Here is a 19,131-nt window from a genome sequence, read left to right as displayed (position 1 = left end):
AAACAAAAAACCAACAATAATTCAGTTGCTGATAAGATCTCACCAGGTTCAGTACATAATGACTCAGGCCCATCTCTTTACCTCGAGGCCTCTGCCTTCATTCCTTTCTCCTTGTGTACATTTAGAAAGGCTCTTACTTGTCTGTCTGTTAGCATTCTGCTGTTTTTGGCTGATGTACATGTTCACTCCTCTTGCACTTTTGGCTTTCTGGGGTGTTTGGTTTTCTTTCTAAGAATGTTTCGAATACTTCTCTTACTGACCATCTATCTTTTTTCATTCATGGTTATGCTCAGATTTGCAGGGTAGATCACACTAGGTTGTATTGAACTCCATTGTTCTTCACAACACATTTCATTCTCTTCTGCATTTTTTGTTGGGTGCAGAAGTCTTGTATTATTTGAATTTCCTTTGCATTTGGAAGTCTTTCTCCTGAACACTTGTTGAACTTGTTTCTGAACTGAATTTTGAAATGTAACCACTATTATTATGTCTTGGAGTTTGCAGCCTTGAGCTTTTTTCTTGAGAGGCAGTCTATGAATTCTTTCAATTGATCTTTCATTTTCAGTGTTCAGAAGTTCTCTTCTATTATTTCTTGCATTGTGGTGTTCATGTTTTATTTTTTTGTGGTGGGTGTTCTTTTGGGAGAATTACGATCCTTAGGTTATCGCTACACAGAAATTATCTTTGAAATCAGTATGTTTTATTTGGACATTGAACACATTTTCTTTTAATGTTATTGGTTTTCTAAAATTTTCTTCTTCTAGACTGTCCTTCACTTCAGTGTATTTGCATTCCTAATCTATTGCTCTCTTTTGTGTTTCTTTGGTGAGACTTACCATCACAGATTCAAGTTTTTCTATTCTGCTCATCATCTTTGCTATGGCAAGAAGAAAGTGATATGTAACATTCCACTAAGGCTGAGGGGAAAAGCCAGCATTTATCTAGGGCCAGTTCTGAAAACCTAAAATCATTTGGGGTAGAGAGGTAATTTGGTGAACAGTGAATTGCCCAGCATAGGATTTGAGATCTAGCCTCCAGGGAAACTACCATCAGAGGGGAAAGAATCAGAAAGTGAGCATAAGGGGAAAATAAAGAAAAAAATGAGATGGAAATTACCAAAGATCTCAGAAAAAAGAAACTTAAAAGACCTTAAATGTAAGTGGATAAATCAACAAGGAAAACTTTAATAGTAGAAGTTAAGCTGTAAATGTTGTTAATTTGACCCCCGGCACTAGTAAATTAGTATAAGCTTCGATGAATAATTTCTGTATTATCCCAGTCTCTATTACTCAGTTCTTTGGCCCAGCACTGGCAATTTAGAGAGATTTACTCCTGGTTGCCAAGGGATGGGTTTCTGTATTTTGGGAAGAGGATAAGGTAGACTGAGATTTAGCCGTTTCAAGTTCAGACACTGGTTTCTCCCTTTTCCCCATTCCTCCATTCTCCTACAGAGATTGTTTATAGCACAGAATGCTGCAAATTTACATAACCTAGAGCCAGGATCTCCCAAGGTCCTGGAAAGGAGGGGAGACTGAGGTGCGGCACTGGGTTTTGCTGTAAGCCCACGTGTTGGCTCCTTAGGTTGGCTACTGCAGCCTCCATGCTGATAGTATGGATGGTGGGGAAGATGATTCTGAATGTGCTCAAAATAGGCATCAGTTTGAGATGAAAGAAAAGTATGAGAGACAGAGGTTCTGGGTAATTAATAACCAATTTGTTAGACTAGCAAATAAAAGTAGGTCCCCCTGACAGGTGGAGATCCACCCTGACAGGTGAACAATCAATGAGGGGGTGTATGAGGAGGCTGGCCACAGTGAAGTGGTTTGATAAGACTCTGCTACCTCCAACTATCTAGAAAAAAGAATCCATCTCCAACCAGACCACTTAAGGTGAACAATGGGGATTTCAAAGTGGGTGAAAGGTGAGTCTAATGCTTTAGGGTTGGAATTCACCTAGATCAGACTTCCTGTTTCTCTATTACCAATTCTAGGATGGAATGGTCATTATCTCCAGAGTTCCAATCATTTGCATACCAACTATTAGTTCCTCCCTATCAATGAGAATCATTTCTTGAGCAGAATTTCGTTTTGTTGGTTTCTCTACCATTTGAAAGATGAAATCACTAAAACAAGTCAAGAAATTATTGGTGGATGATTTTGACAGAAAGAGCACACCAACAGATGTCTGAATAACTGAAATCTCCCATCATTACTACAACATGCCTTTGTACCAGACTTGTAAGTTATCAAAATCTTCATCTATTTCCTCTTATTGGACAACTGTTCTGTAGTATTTTGCAATTATAAAAATCACTTGTTTCTCTCTCCTTTGTTCTTCATCCAAATGCTGTACTATTTCTCCTGGATTTCTTCACTTGAGTATACTTTCTTAATTACCCTCCATTTATCCAACTCTGGCTATGGCCCAGTCCTGGGTTTCATTCCACCATATTTCAGTCATTCATATGAAGTTAAATTTGCCCCCTTATATTAGGATTTCTAGCTTCCTTTATTTGTTGCCTAAACTTGGGCGTGTTTGTGTAGATGTTTAAAGATATAGGTTTTACTTATTAGCTCTTGGATTTTGTTTTCTGTGAATTTCCTTTTCTTTCACAATGACTACTTTGTAGAGGATCTCACTTGAGGGATCCATATTGACAGTCTCTTCCCTCCATTTTTCTCTGTTTGGCTTTTAAAGCCCTTTGTAGTCTGGCTCCTTCCTTTTATTTTCTTTTATTCTGAACTTAAAAAACACCAAATAAAATGAGCATTTACATATAGAATGTGGGACTGTGATAGCTGTCTTTGTATTCCTAGGACCTAGGGTAAAACAGATGGCTAATAATATCTGCTTAACTGAAGTAGTGTGTTGCTATTATTCTATCATTATTAACTAAAAAGATGGCAAAGCTAATGAAAAGCAAAGCCAATTAGGGTAATGCCTAATCCAATATTTTGTTTCTTTTCATTTACTATAAGGAAATGTAAATACTATATTTAAGTTCAGGAGCATTTTGGGTACTGGTCTTAAAGAATACATAACAAGGAAGAAAAAGTTAAGAGTTTTTAAGTGATCAAAGAAAGGCTGTCTCCGGTATTGAGGAGAATTATTATCCTATGCTAAACTGATGACATTTGTGCTTGTAATCTGGAATAGTTATGAGATATTTCTCAAATAGCTCTCTATGGATTATTTTCTTACATTATTTTTTACTGAACTCATTATAAATCCCAATAATATCCCATTTTGGTCAAAAAGTTGGGCAGTTATCTCCCACCTCACCATTTCAGGAAAATATGTCATCAGGTAAATTTTTTACTTACTCCCCAGACAACTAAGATTGTTGTTGAAGGCAATAAAATGAATTTTTAAAATGAAAAAATAAAATAAGATTGACTATGTTTGTTTGGTTGTTATTTGCATAGAATTGGGGAACATGTCAAATATTCTCTTTTTCCTAAAACACTTTTGAACAAGCCATGTCCCTTGTAAGTGCCTAAAGCTGCACAAAGAAAGGAAATTTCAAAAAGTCCCACTTTCCTTGCTGAAGTCAGGTTAAGAAAGGGAAAAAGAAAAAGAAAAATCATTAAATATCTCCCTCTAGTGGCCATAAAAAGATACAGAGCATATTTTGTAGGGGCTAGAATGATAATTTTTTTTTCTTCTTTAGGAGGAGTTGAATAGTTTGAATAAGGCTTCAGCTTTGGAATCCTAAATACTGTCCTCAGAGAGAAGTTGCTTTGAATAGCAGAAGGCAAATATACAAAAGGAAAATGGATATATGCAATTACATAATTCTATTCAAGTTTCTCAGAATTTCTCCCCAAATAGCTCAGTACCTGTGTACATTACATTTTAGGGCTTGGACTGATTTTAGAATAGATGTCCCAGATGATTTGGTCAGAAGAGAAGTCTCCGAAGGCTTCCTTATATGGCCTTAAACAATACCAGGGTAATACTGGGGCTCCCAAAGGTAATCAACACCAGGGTGGGATTTCCTTAAAAGTAAGTAACTGCTATACAATAAACAACTGTTTGTTAACTTGTTTCTATCTTCTACTTAAATATATTTCCACTCAGTTGTGAAATGATCCAACCATTCTGGAGAGCAATTTGGAACTATGCCCAAAGGGCTATAAAACTGCATACCCTTTGACCCAGCAATACCACTTCTAGGACTGTATCCCAAAGAGATCATACAAATGGGAAAAGGACAAAAATATTTAGAGCAGCTCTTTTTGTGGTGGCAAAGAATTGGAAATTCAGGGGATGCCCATCAATTGGGTAATGGCTGAACAAGTTGTGGTATATGTATGTAATAGAATACTATTGTGCTATAAGAAATGATGAGTGGATGGATTTCAGAAAAATCTAGAAAGACTTACATGAACTGATGCTGAGTGAAGTGAGCAAACCAGGAGAACACTCCTGGTTTTACTGTTACATCAGTAAACAGTTACACAGTAACAGCCACATTATATGATAACTAACTTTGATAGACTTACCTCTTCTTAGCAATACAAGGATCTAAGACAACTCCAAAAGTCTCATGATGAAAAATGCTGTCCACATCCAGAAAAAGAACTATGGAATCTGAATGCAGATCAACCCATATTATTTACACTCTCTCTTTGTGTGTGTGTGTGCTTTCTTCTTTCTTGAGGTTTCTCCCATTGGTTCTAATTCTTATGCACAACATGTTGAGCCTATTATCAATTTACATACCATCTTGGGATGGGGGGGAGAAGAAAGATGAGGAGAAAATGTGAAATGCAAAATCTTATGGAAGTGAATGCTGAAAACTAAAAATAAAAATAAAATTTAAAAAAAATTCTTTTCTTGAGATAAATTCTATTTCAGTTACTTAAATTTTAAAACATAAGATTAATTTCTTTCAGGACAGATGAAAGATTCTGAAAAGTTAAATTATAACTATGTTAGTAGATAATTCTAATGAAGGGAGAAGACATCTAAAGAAACGAATGAACCTACAAACCTCTCTGATTAGTTAAGATGTAAAAAGGACATGTATAAAGATGGAAGGGGAAGCAAGTAACCAGAACACAAGAATGAATGGAAACTAGTGAGTGTCGAGAAGACTAACATCCAAAACAACTAGAGGCTTTCCAAAAAGGTTGAAGCAACACAGAAGATGAAAGAAGATTTAACTTGCATAAATGGTATCACATTAACAAGAATGAACCTTCAACTTAAGAAATGATAAAACAAAAGCATAATGTTAGAAACAGAAAACTAATAAAGGTAAGAGGTTTGTAAGAAAGTAGCTAGTCACTCTGTTACTAGTAATAGTAACTCTTATTATCACACTTGAGGCTTAGACATTATATTTTAGAGTCCTGGAAGAATTTGTAGAGTGCTTCTAGTATTCATAGAAAAACTAAACAATGCAAAAGAATGCGAGAAAACTGTAAAAGTCCTACTTTTCATCAAAAAGAGAAGAGATCCCTAATAAAACCTCAGACAGGATTACTAAATAGATGGCTAATGAGAAGACTTGACAAACTCCAAGTACCAGCTCCCCATAGCAATTGAAAATTTCATTGTGGCACTTTGATATTTTCAACAATTACCATTTGATTGTAGTCTACAAAAGAATAGGTCTAAGCTTCAATATTAAATCATATTCTTTGGGATTCATATTGACTGAACCTCCACACTGGCTCTGCCCAGGGTGTGGAAAAGAGAGTAAGTGGTTCTACATCTTTCTAGCTCATTTTTACATATGCCTTCTGTCATCTTGCCCTGATAACACTCCAGTCCTTGTTGGCTATGAGGAAAGGGAAGTACTCAATTTAGCCTAGGCCTCTTAGGAACCATATCTTCCTTGCTGGGGACACCTGGATTTATTCTATTTCAACTTTGATGTTTGGTGTTTGTTGGGAATTATTCGAAATTTTCATGTTTTACTAAAGTGAAACTGAAGTTCTAAGAGATTAAATGACTTGCCAGGGGTTACACATTTAATAAGTTTTAGACCTGACTCAAACCCAGATCTTTTCTGACTACAAATCCCATACTCTTTCCACTATATCATACTATGTCTGAATCTGTAGCCTATATGGTTACTACAATTTAAAGTTGGAATTATTTTTCTTCATTAGTCAAATCAACAATTTAGTAATAAACCAATCAGCAAACATTTATTATGTACCTACTGTGTGCTAGGCATCATGATGGGCATTAGGTATACAAATACAAAAAATGAAAAAATCTCTCTCAAGAAATTTACATCTTTTACTGGGGGGAAGATATGAATTTGCGTGTGTGGTCAATGTTATTGTCTGTCCTTGGTTCTTGAAGAGGACATCAGGAAGGTGATACTATGACTTGCAAGTGAATTGGATGTAAGTGAGGGAGGGCTGTGCAAAGTCACTAGCCTCACTTTCTGTCTCAGGGCCATCTGGCCCTAGTGACAAGATATAGATCAAGATGACTGAAGATGGCCCCCCATGTTTATGCATAATAGTGAGTGCGTGTGTGCGTGCGCGCGTGTGTGTATGCGTGTGTGTTCAGAATAATTATAAAGAGAATAAATACAAAATAAATACAAGGTAGAGAAATACAAGTCAGTTAGAAGGGGAGAACACTAGCAGATGGAAGAGATGGGAATTTCATGTACAGGACAAGGCCTAAATTTCATCTTGAAGGAAGATAGGGACTCTATGAGACCTACTTAAGAAGGAAGAGCATCCCAGGTATGAGGGATTACTAGAACAAAGGTACAAATATGAGAGATGGAGTTATCTTATGTGAGGAACACAGAGAAGGCCGGTTTGTCTGGACTGTAAAATAAAGAGAAGGAAAGATACACCATGAGGCTGGGGAGAGAGACTGAGAACTGACTGTGAAGTCATTAAAAAATCAAACTGAGGAGTTTATATTTCATTAGAGGCAAAAGGAGTCAATGGAGTAAGAGAGTGACAGGGTCAGATCCATCCTTATTAAGAAAAATAACTTCGGAAGCTGTATGGAGGATGGCTTAGAGTGGGGAAGAGACTTGAGAAAGAGTTTAAGTGAGAGGTTATAAAAGCCTGAACTTAGGTGGTGCAAGGGGATATGGCAACAAGCCCTTATTAAGAGCTTACTATATGTGCTAAGCACAGAAGATATAAAACAAAACAAAATGATAGACAGCCCCTGCCCTCAGAGAGCACACATTTTAACAGAGGAAGACAACAAATAGAGAAGACCCAAAGGAAGGTTTGGGGTGAGAAGGCATAAGAGGGCATGATGGCAAAATCTGCAGAGTCAGAAAAAAAGGATGAAATATGGCTGCCCTGGGCAGATCCCCAAAATGGAGACTGACAGAAGGAATTCACCCATGAGAGAAAAGGGCTGGCATGGTAGAAACATGTTTCAGTGTGAGAAGGCAGCTGAGTTATGGTGATGAAGTTCAGAAGAGTCAGTAGCCTTGTGAAGAGGAAAATAAAGTATGACCAGCCTAAGGTAATCTCTAAATAGAAGTCTTAAAACTCACCAACAGGAAAAATGGGCTGGTATGGTAGTAGAAATGAGAATGGATTCAAGGATGTTATAGGGACAGAACTAGCAAGATTGAGCACTGCTTAGGTATTTGGGGTGAGAGAGAATAAAGATGTTACAAACTGGGAAAGTGGAAGAATGGTAGTACTTTTAATATAAGTAGGAAAGTTTGGAAGAGGGGTAGATCTGGGGAGAAAAAATAAATTCTCTTTTTGGACATGTTAAGTTGGAGACGTCCAAGTTTAAAATTTCTAATAGGCCATTGGTGACATGGGAGGAAGAGAATCAGGAGACTGCACTGTTGTAAAAACCCAGAGAGGAGACAGAATCTAGAAGGATAAGATGGTCAACAATATCAAATGCAGGAGAGAAGTCAAACAGAATGAGAACTGAGGAAAGACCATTCGTTACATGTAGCAACTGAAAGATCGATGGCAACTTTGGAAAAAGTAGTTTCACTTGAGTGATGAAGTCGGAACCTACACTGCAAAGAGATGAAGAGAGCAACAGAAGTAGAGGTAACAAATCTAGATGGTTTTTCCTAGGAGTTTGACTAAGGAAAGAAAGCTATTGGTAAATAACTAAAGAAATTATGGTATATGGAAATAATGGAACATTACTGTAACATAAAAAAATGGACAGCTTCAGAGGAATATGGGAAGACATTTGTAAACTAAAACAGATCAAAATGAGAATTTGGAGAACAATTTATACAACAGCAATATTGTAAAGAACAACAATTTTGAAAGACTTTAGAACTCAATCAATTCAACGATAAACCATGAGACTAGAAGAATAAAAATGAAACATGCCACTCACTTTTTGCCATAGAAGTTATGAACTTAAAATGGAGAGACATATATGATGGTCAATATGGAAAATTGTTGTGCAAGACTATGTATCTTTATAATAAAGGTATTGTTTGTCATTTGTGGGTTGTTTAGATAAGAAGGAGAGAAGGAGAGTGGAACAGATTACAAATGCATGTAAAAATAAATAAGTTTATTTTAAAAAAAGGGAAGACAGGAAACGGAAGGGAACAAGCATTTATTAAGTAAATGTGTCAGAAACTATGCTAAGCTCTTCAAAAATATCATCTCATTTGATCCTTACAACAACTCTGGGAGGTAGATGTTATTATTATTCTCATTTTAAAATTGAAGAAACTAAGGCAGACAGAAGTTAAGTGATTCGCTCAGGGTCTCACAGCTAAAAAGCATCTGGTTTTGAATTTTAGTCTTTCGGACTCCAGGCCCAGCTCTCTATCCACTGCATCACCTAGTTGCCTCTATTATAAATAGCACAATAGTTTTTTGAGATGAGGAAGATCTGGGAAGTTTGAAGGCAGTAGGGAAAGAAACTAGTACAGAGGGAGAAGCTGAAGGGAAAGTGGATGATGCCTGAGGGTGCAAATTTCTGAAGACAGAAGGTGAAGGAAAAACATAGAATTCATATTTTTGAAATAAACAGGTGATATTCACTTCAGTCATTGAATACTTTCCCATATTCCATAGAATAACAACCAAACAATACATTATGACTGGGGTGGGAAAGCTGTGGCCTCAAGGTCACATGTAGCTCTCTAGGTCCTCAAGTGCAGCTCTTTGACTGAATCCAAATGTCACAGAACATTTTCTCACTTTATTTTCATGAACATCTTATGAGGTAGGCTGGACAGATATACTGATGATAATGACAGCAGCACAAGCTATCACATTATGTAATTCAACACCCCAGTTTTTTATTTTTAAATATTTTAAATATTTACTTTAAATATTTACATCATAAGCAATCAGCCATCCATATCTGCAAATTTACAAAACAGATGTTTCCTGCCACTTCTGACACAAATATCTTGATTTGAAGGCTGCCAGAGGTAATGTTTGAGCCCTCTGTATAGCAAGTCATACCCAACTACAGAAATTTAATATTCCCTTACCAAGAACAGCATCTAGCATAGTGACAGACGTGTAACACATGCTTATTTAAGCTTTTTACATGCTTAAATAGCTGTAAAAATCCAAATATGAATTCTTAACATAACTTCTAAAAATCTAATAAATTATAATAGAACCTCAAAGTTCCAAATCCCTAACAATAATTAGGAATATGTGTGTGTATGAAAATAAATAGTAAAGATTCTGCCTTTAGCCAATTTTTTGGCTTTGTTACGAAGATAACCTGCTAAATCATGTAGCAGAGCCAAAGAATTAGCTAGACAGAGTCTATGTTACATTCGTATTCACTTTTTAAAGGCAAAACTAAAGCATATGAGCTAAAAATAAATTGCTTCACATCTGTTTTATGGATAGACAATTTGGACCTATGATTCACTTCAAAAATAATGCAGGTTTCTATTTACTCCTATTTAATTTCTTTCCCAGACAGAAAAGGACTAAAGAGGCGATATCAAAAGACAAAAATACTTACTTGAACTTTGCTGGTGAAAGAGGAGTAGGAGGGAACATTCCAGGTTCAAAAGAATCAAAATAAGTCACTGTCCAAGAAAAACTGCAACATGAGAATCCTGCTGTTAAGGATATAACAAACAAAGTCCAGAATCCTTAATAAGAAAGAAAGGGAGAGAAAAAAATCTTATAAGTTTTAAAACTTTTGAGCCCAATTTTACTCAAATCAATATCCAATTTAAAATTTTTCTTTCTTCTGATCTATATGTCAGTATAAACTTTAACTGAAGCCAAGAATAATAAATAAGTCACTACTACACAGAAGGTAAATTATTTAATCAAAACTAGCAGAAATTAGTAAAATTATACTTGTCATCTTTGCAAAAAAAAACATAAAAATGAAAATTATAACTTTGTACTATCAAGATGTATTGACTCTTCCTTTCTACAATTTCATCAATATAGCATCCCTATACTTTGTACTTTACACTTTATTTGGTGCCATAATTCCTTATAATAGCACTTTTTGGGGGATGGGGCCCTTTCTATACCACACTAAGTGGTTGCAGTTAACATCCAGTATAGAAACATCCTCCCCTGATCAAGCCTGGCAACTCTCCTACAATTTATAGAACAGCTCATACTGACATAATAGCACTTAAAGGTTTGCTGGGCGCTTTACATATAGAATCCCCTTTGATTCTCACAGCTCTCTCACTTCTAGTTATCTTCTCTCAACAGATAAGGTCTTGGGAGGTGGCTCAATAAGTGAGGTTCAGAGTCACTGTCCAGGGTCATTGAGTAAGAAAATGTCACAATAGATGCAAACCCACATTTTTTTATCTCCAAATTCAAGAAAATCTCTGCCTACCATTCCATGTCATACCTGCACTCTACAGTACGCTTTTTTGTACTAACAGATTTAAGGATTTTTGCCTTTTCACCTTCAAATCTTCATCCTAATAATGGAGTAGCTAAAAGCAATCTTAAGCTTATGAAACTTTGCCCTTTATTTGAAAATAGGCAGTCACCCACCTATATATTGTTTTCAATTTATCAACTGTTTCAAAATCTGTTATTTCAAAACACCTTTTGTATTTGCTACTGTTCGTAACTCAAAATGTTTCCTCAAAGAAACAATGTCAAGAATCTGTTATTAATAACTACTAATTATCTGAGTTGAGAAGGGAAAGGGGATGGGTGCAGTGCAACGTGGAAGAAGAAAATAATTTATATTTCCCAGCATTGGTATCCCCGGCTGACCCTTAGATTATTATTGTTTACCTTTTTAAACTACTTCCTTGGGTCCCACCCTGGTGCTCCTGTTCCCTCTCTCCTTTAGGTCTCCTAACAGAGGAACCCTACTCAGGCTTGCTCTGTATCTTAATGTTGCAAAATGATCTCCCTGCAACCCAACCAAAACATCCATTCCTTCAGCATATCTTAACTAGGTGGGAATAAATTATTGGTCTGAATGACTGGCAATGTTTAATCCTTCTGAGCTAGCTACATTCTAAAAAATTTCTTCCCAGCATAATTCTGGAATTGAGTGGGTGGGGGTTGCCTGGTAGGAGAAGTTCTTATCCCCCACCCTTTTTTTTAACCATTTTCAATACCACAGAATCTTCTCTCTCTCACACACACACACACACACACAAACCCCACCATTCAAGTTCTTTTGTACGAGTTCCAATGGATATAGGATTGGGGCATAAGCGAAGAGCAGTAGTACTCCCACATTTGGAACAGTAATTTGAATGTATGGGTTTTTTCTAAACTTGGGACTGCCTGTATTCAAAAAAGAAGCAGGTGATCTAATGGATAGATCTGGAATCAATTAATCAAAGTCAGAAAGACCTGGGTCAACAGTCAATAAACATTTGTTAAGCATCTACTAAGAGCAGGCACATTGATGAGCACTGGGAATGCAAAGAAGAGCAAAAACAATCTCAGTGGTCAAAGAACTCACAATGTAATGAAGGAACATAACACACAAAAGAAAGCTGAAAAGGAATTAGTACATGACTTCATCATCCAGCAGAGCTGAGAGTTTCATGAGAATAACACCAAAAAAAAAGTTAATATCAAAGCTGACTGGATCTTGAAAGATAAGATTTCCTAAAAATCAATACTAGAGGCTTGATGACGTCAAAGAAATGCAAAATAAATGGAGCTGGGTGGGAAATGAGATGTCTGGGTTCTAGTCTTACTTCTAACAAATTAGATGTGATGCAGGGTCTGGGTACACTGAAAATTCTCTTAGGACAAGTTGCAGACAAGGCACAGATGACTTATTGTTATGCTAATGATTCTCAAATCTATTTATTCAATGCCAATCTCTAGTCTCTCATCTTCAGCTGCCTGACTTCTCAGACTGTCCAAAACAGAACTTATCTTTCCCCCTAAACCCTGCCCCCTCCTCAACTTCCCTATTACTACTGAGGGTACCACCATCCTCCCAGTCCCTCAGGTTTGCAATCTTTGACTCCTCACTATCATTTGCCATTCTATCTCTCCCCTCATCAACCTGTAGCAAGGCTTGCTGACTTCATCTAAATACCAGTCTTCCCCCTTTCTCCCTAGATATTGACACTATGTATTGTTAATGTATTTTTGTATAATGGCAAGATCTTTTCCATCCATTATTAGACCCAAGTGACCTGCTTGAGTCACATGAGTCTGTGGCGTGAGGAGCTTGCCAAACAGATGGAGCTGGAAGGGGTGGAGCAGAGTTGAGAGGAAGTTACACACAGCTGTTAGAGCTGAAGAAGAGAGGAAGCGGCTGTGAGTGTTCTTTTGTGGGAAGGCCCTAGCAGGGGGAAGGCTTGGGGATGGTGATGCCCCCTGCATTGCGACTGTGGATATATTTCTTTGCTGTTAGGATGGATTCGGCTTTCTGGTGTTTAAATAAATGTTTTGGTTCTGTCTTTCATGTGGAGAGCCTATTTATATTTTGCAATTCAGAATTATGCCAGCTATGCCACCCTAGGCATTGTGAATATCCTGTTGATGCTACACACCACCCAGGTGCAAGCCCTCATTTTCTGCCAAGACTACTGAAATAGCCTGCTGGTGGATATGCCTGCCATAAGTCTCTCCCCACTCCAGCTCATCCTCCATTCAGCCTCTAGAGCAGATCTGACCATGTCCCCCAGCCTCCCCCTCAATAAACTCTCATTGGCTCCCTATTACCTATAAGAAAAAAATACAAAATCCTGAATTGTTGTCCAAGGCCATTCAAAACCTACCCCCCACAAACATTTTTCAGACTTCTACCACTTTACACTTTCCAATGACACTGGCCTCCTTTCTGTTCCTCAAACAAGGCACTCCATCTCTCCATCTTCCAAAGGCCATTTGGAAGACACTTTCTTTCCAAATCCTACTTAAATACAGCCTTATATAGGAAGTCATTCCCCATCTGTTATTTCTCATTTATTCTGTATATGGAGTAGTGGTAGTCATTTCTCTCACCTCCCCAATCAGATCACCAGCTCCTCAAACACTGGGGCTATCTTTCACCTTTCTTTGTATACCCCAGGGCTTAGCTGTGTCTGGAACAAAGTAGGCAGTTAAAAAAAAAAAGCTGATTTGCCTGAAGAGGGGGAATTTTCTCAGTGGAAATTCTTTTTATCAGTGAAATCACATATCTAGTCCCATCTCCTATGTTTAATCTAAATCTGGTTTCTGAAAGCTACTTTTGCAGAAGAATTTTAATTATACCTTTTTAAAAAGAATATGAATTAAACATTAACAAATACACTCATATAACTATATTCAAATGTTTCTGGATTAACTTCCTAAATGTCTACAAATGTTTTTATTCATATATATAAAGCATATCCATATGTCAATGTAGTCTCTTTCAATCACCAAGTATTTATCCTGTATATAGGGTTTTCACATAGTAGTTCACAGGTTGTCTCATCCATTAGCTGTTAGCTCCTTCGGGGCAAGGACTATCTAGCTTCTTTCTTAGTATCCCCAGTACCTAACAATACCTAGTACTCTGGAGGCACTTAATGTTGGTTGACTTAATTAAGCACCTACTTCCAAGGTACACTGTTGGGTGTTGAAGATAAAAATAAAATAAATGAAACAAATTTGGTTCATTTCTTCTCAGAACTCTAACTTCATATGGGTATCTACAAAAGACCATCTTTATATTGCTCATCCTTGATTATAATCCTCAATTATTTAACATTGGCTATTTCTAGTTCTAATAATGTCACTTCAGCTCTTTGTGTGGTGGGAAAGAATTGGAAATTAAGGGGATGATCATCAATTGGGGAATGGTATGTGATTATGATGGAATACTACTATGAAATGAAGAAACAATGAGCAGGATGCTTTCAGAAAAACTTGGACTTGCATGATGAAGTGATACAAAATGAAGTGAGCAGAATAAATAGAACATTGTATACACAGCAACAGCAAAACTGTATGATTATCAACTCAGAAAGAGAGTTATTCTCAGCAGTACAAAGTTCCAAGACAATTCTGAAGACCTTATGAAAAGTGCTATCTACTTCCAGAGAAAAAACTTATGGAGTCTGAATTCAGATAAAAGCATACTAATTTTACTTTATTTTTTCATGGCCTTTTTAAAAAAATGCTCTTTTCTTTCACATGAATAATATGAAAATGCTTTTCATGCCAGCACACATACAATCTGTATCAAATTGCTTACATGTTAGGGAAGAGGGTGAAGGAGAATTTGGAACTCAAAATTTTTTTAATAAGAATTCTAAAAATTGTTTTTATATGTAATTGGAAAAAAATTATTTTAAAATGTTGCTATAAATTTTAACTTTCTAACAAAACTCTGAACATATTATCAATAATGGACTTATTGGATCGGAGAGTATAATTATGCTGGTGATCTGCCCCATCAAAATTATCATTTCAAGTTTAGCCAGATTTTGTGTGGGCAGTTCAGTGGCTCCAGCGCCAGGCCAACAATCAGGAAGACATCTTCCTGAGTTCAAATCTGGCTTCACATACTTACTAGTTGTGTGACACTGAGTGAGCTGTGTCACTTATCCCCGTTTTCCTGTGTTCTCATCCACCTGTAAAATGAGCTGGAAAAATGGCAAACCACTCCAGCATCTTTGCCAAGAAAAACCCAAATGGGGTCATGAAGAGTAAGCCATACTTTTTTGTGGACATTTTGTGGAAGGTTGAACATTTTAAAAAATTACAAATTCGTTCCCTTTTATAAATTGTCAATTCATATCCTTTTATAAACAGTTCCTTTAGGAACTGGATTTTGCTGGACTATTTTTGCCAGTCTCTTGTAATTTTGAAGTTTTTGTTATATTTGCAAAAGTCCCATTTTTAACGGTTACTATATCAAAGTTTTATAAAATCTAATATCTTGAATCTGCCTACCTTATCATTTATTGATAGATTATCTTCCCTTTCATAATTGTTATTTTCCTCAATAATTTTCAACATTAACCAGGTAGCTGAATTTCAATGCTGTAAGGTAGCTGAAATTTAACGTATAATAGGGAAAAGTGACTACAAGCTTACTTTTTTCTATATTACTAATTTTTCCACCTGCATTTTAAAAATGAAATCCTTCACTCAATTTTTATTTTCCACAGACTTATCAAATTAATCTTTAACATATATATCTAGTTTGAATTAGTGTGGTCCAAAGTAGGCTAAATCCTAATCCTGCTTCTACCTTCTTGTGTGACTGTGGGATTTACTTAACCTCTGGGTCTTAGATCCTTATCTATAAAATGAAGGCTTTCAGCTCTAGACCGTCTAAGGTCACTTCTTGTTTTAAAACTATCATCATACAATGCCAATAATCTCTACTATTCTTTTTTTTTCTACACAGTACTTTTAATAAAAACCTTTTATCATTTTTTTCTATCTTCACCAATTTTCCTTTCCTTTTTGCCAATCACAAGAGGGTCAATTTAGAAAGAAAAAAACCTAACAAACCCCACCTGCCAGTAACTAGAATTAAAAACAGTAAAAAAGAGTCAATACCTTTTCCCTGTTGCCCAGCTAATGGACATAAAAATATTAAATTGCATTGTCTCTTCCAGTTGCTTTCCCTTTTTTGCAGTTGCTAAGTGTATTATCTCTACCACTTTTGCCCCAGACTTCATTTCCCTTCCTAAAACCAGGAATTTGTCTGTCCCCTTAGCTCTATCAGATCTCTACTTCCAATCAGCCCACTGACATCCTTAGCAATCTTTCAATACTCACCCTACTAATGGGTGGCCCATGTGTCTGTGATACAAACATGAAAATGATTTTATCTGAATTCATTTTACCTGGATCCCACAGTATCCAGTATCTCAAGTGTTTCTGTCCTTCTACTTTATGAAAGAAAAACCAGGATTTAAATGTCTACAACTCCAAATAAATTATTATTTTGATTCAATTTAATTTCTTTAAGTGAAAACATTTATGTTCCTGTTCCATAATACTTACTCTAAAGACCTTTCCAAAATGGAACTAGATGCAGACTAGGTTTTATTATTAGAAATCTCTACCAATAACCTAGTTAAACTGAGAGGCTAGTAGAAAAAGCACTTCATTCATCATTGGACAAAAAGAAGTTATTAAATCCAATCTGTCACCAAGTCTAGCTTCTTTGAAATGTATCTTGAATTTACCTTTTACTCTCAAGTTTCTGCTACCACCCTAAAATAGAAACAAGTTCTCTTATAGTTAGACTATCTTAATAGCCTCCAATCACTCCCACAGAATCTTGAAACATTGTTTCAATTCCCACCAGAACAACCTAAAGTAGCTCCCTATAGCATACATTCCAAATTTTTCTACCTTGTTTTTAATACCTTCTATAATCTAAATCAATTCTACCTATCAAACTCCATTTGCCACTACATTTTATTGCCAGGTCATTCCTCATATTGATATTCTCCACAGATATCCTTTCTTGAAACTTCTCTGTTTCAGTTTTAATAGTAACAATAACATTTTAGCACTAGAATACTGTCTTGTTATAGTTAAGTATTGAACTTTCACCAATTAATAGTTAACTCACCAATTAACAGAGTTTAAACAAGTCTATGTGGAAAGATCTTTTGCTTGGGCTTGATATCTACAGTCTAGGAGATGCATTCAATCATATCTTGTGAAGTCAATTTTTATAGAATGCAGAATTGGGCCAGTAAATTAAATATGACAGCCTTGACTCGGATGCCCATTTGTATTATTTCTTCAAGTACTTCACAGACTTTCCCTTTCATTCTGCTAATCTAAAACCTGCATTTTATTCAAAGTGGAATTCAAGTTTCCTTCTCATAAAAACTTTTCCTGACTGCTCAGAACCAAGCAGTTTAGTCTTATTTTCATGAGTATTTCATGAATATTAATAATTCATTTATACAGTTTTTTTGGAGAGTCCAAGTATTATTAACCCCACTGTATACATAGACACCAAGTCTAAAAAATGTAGTTTCCAGAATACTTATGTAATTTAAAAAATTTTTATAACATTTTTGATAGTGTTATAAACTAGTTTTTTTTGTTTGTACTATCAACCTCCCAAAGCTTTTGAGTTACTTCATATACCTTAAATCAATACACAAGTGTGTGCTGTTAATGATTGCTTTATCATCTCAGGAGACTAAAATATCACTGAGGGTAGACACTATCTCTTATAATTATTTTTCAAACACTCCCTCTGACCCCCAGTACCAGCTGAGTAATGTTAAGCATATAGTAGGTGAAGAACAAAACAAAATAAAAACAATTAGTTGATTGATTCAGATATGACTCTGAGGATGTTATAACTTACCTTTAAGTCCTCAGTTTCTTTACCCATATTGTGAGGATAATTTATATTTGGAAAAATACTTTAAGCTAATCAGAGGACATTATTTTTAAACATTACACTGTATTGTCTCATCAGGTGGGACAGATACCTCACATAATTTTAAAAGCTGTCAGCACTATTAGCAATATACCATTTTGGGACAAACTATTTTGGAATGTAAATTTATAAGACAGCTATCTTTATGTATTTTCATAGCTGCAGTAGATTAAATTGAGACATTGTGATCAAAAAACAACAAAGAGAAATCACATTATTATTCATATAGATGGTACACACCTGACAAGTCTTAGGATCTTAGGTATTAAGTTCCTTGTTGTTGTTGTATATTATGTATAGCATCCTTGGTTGTGTATTGTGTAAAGCATCCTTCCTAGCAGAAAATCCAGATTTGAATCTAAGTAGACACTACAAATTTAGAGGTAGAGTGACATAGCAGAGAGGGCACTTGATTTGGAGAGAATCTAGGTTTAATTCACACTTGGGTCCTTCCTAAGTGACCTCAGGCAAATCCACTAAGTTCTCTGGTCTATATCTTTGGCTGTAAAATAAACTAGATGTTTATGATTCAATTCAGTTCTAACCTCTTTGATCAAAAGATAGACTAAATCTAAAGAAGAAAATCTTGAGTTTAGGAACAGAAATAGAGTGGTAACACTTTTAGATATGAGAGCCATATCTTTACGTTATCTAGAGAAGAAAAATAGAGTTCTGTTGAAATTTTTGTTTCAGTTTTAAAGTTTTAATAGTAATAATATTTCAGCACTAGAATACTATGTCTTGTTTTTTTATGTATCTTCTTGAAAAATTATGCTCCATTCCAGACGCTAAATTTGCTTTGTTTTACCTTAAAGTCTGATAAACTCAAGCAATAGTTATCAGATTATAAATACTAAAATGTCAGTCTTTAAATAGTAAAAGCCTCTGGAAAACTGTGGAACTCTTGTGAATAAACAAGCAACACCCAATCTTTAAGTCTTTTGATCATTTCCTAGTGAGGGGAAAAAATAGTCACACAACTGGTGAAGGGTATAGACAGCTATTGTTAAGTCTTGATACATGTCTCACAATTCCCCTATGAATACATTTTCTTAATAATTCTAGAAAAAGTCAGTTATTTTAGACAGGTGACTTGGAGTAGTACTTGATTTGTAATACTTGGTCTAATTTGTACTACCTGATCTAATACAATTAAATATGCAGGTGAAATTGCCTTTAAATAGTTTGAGTCTCTGTGAATAATACATGGTATTTAATATTTTAAAACCCTGGAACCTAGCTGAAAACCTTATCCTAAACGAGTCTGATCTCCTTTGCAGAGGGAATGTCCTCAAATAGGAACAATGAGGGTCACAAACTATTTCTCAGGATCACAGAAGACAGAAGGGTACTCTT

The 19,131-nt window shown here is 35.8% G+C and overlaps 1 protein-coding gene across 5 annotated transcripts in view; it reads right to left on the bottom strand.

Moving 5' to 3' along the window:
- The window catches only part of ARL6IP6 (ARF like GTPase 6 interacting protein 6), a 70,058-nt gene that overhangs the window by 43,700 nt on the left and 7,227 nt on the right, over nt 1-19,131 (bottom strand). For all 5 annotated transcript variants that reach the window (XR_011967631.1, XR_011967632.1, XM_072611996.1 and 2 more), the window contains exon 3: nt 9,934-10,066. Coding sequence is in view for 3 of the 5 variants with exons in the window: in XM_072611996.1 (XP_072468097.1) it covers nt 9,934-10,066 (133 nt within the window). In the remaining 2 variants the exon portion in view is untranslated. The remainder of the gene's footprint in view (nt 1-9,933; nt 10,067-19,131) is intronic.

The sequence above is a fragment of the Notamacropus eugenii genome, chromosome 5 (genome assembly GCF_028372415.1).
Source record: "Notamacropus eugenii isolate mMacEug1 chromosome 5, mMacEug1.pri_v2, whole genome shotgun sequence".
NCBI lineage: Eukaryota > Metazoa > Chordata > Mammalia > Diprotodontia > Macropodidae > Notamacropus > Notamacropus eugenii.
The sequence above is the reverse complement of the archived record's forward strand: the minus strand, read 5'-3'. Positions and strand labels throughout refer to the sequence as shown.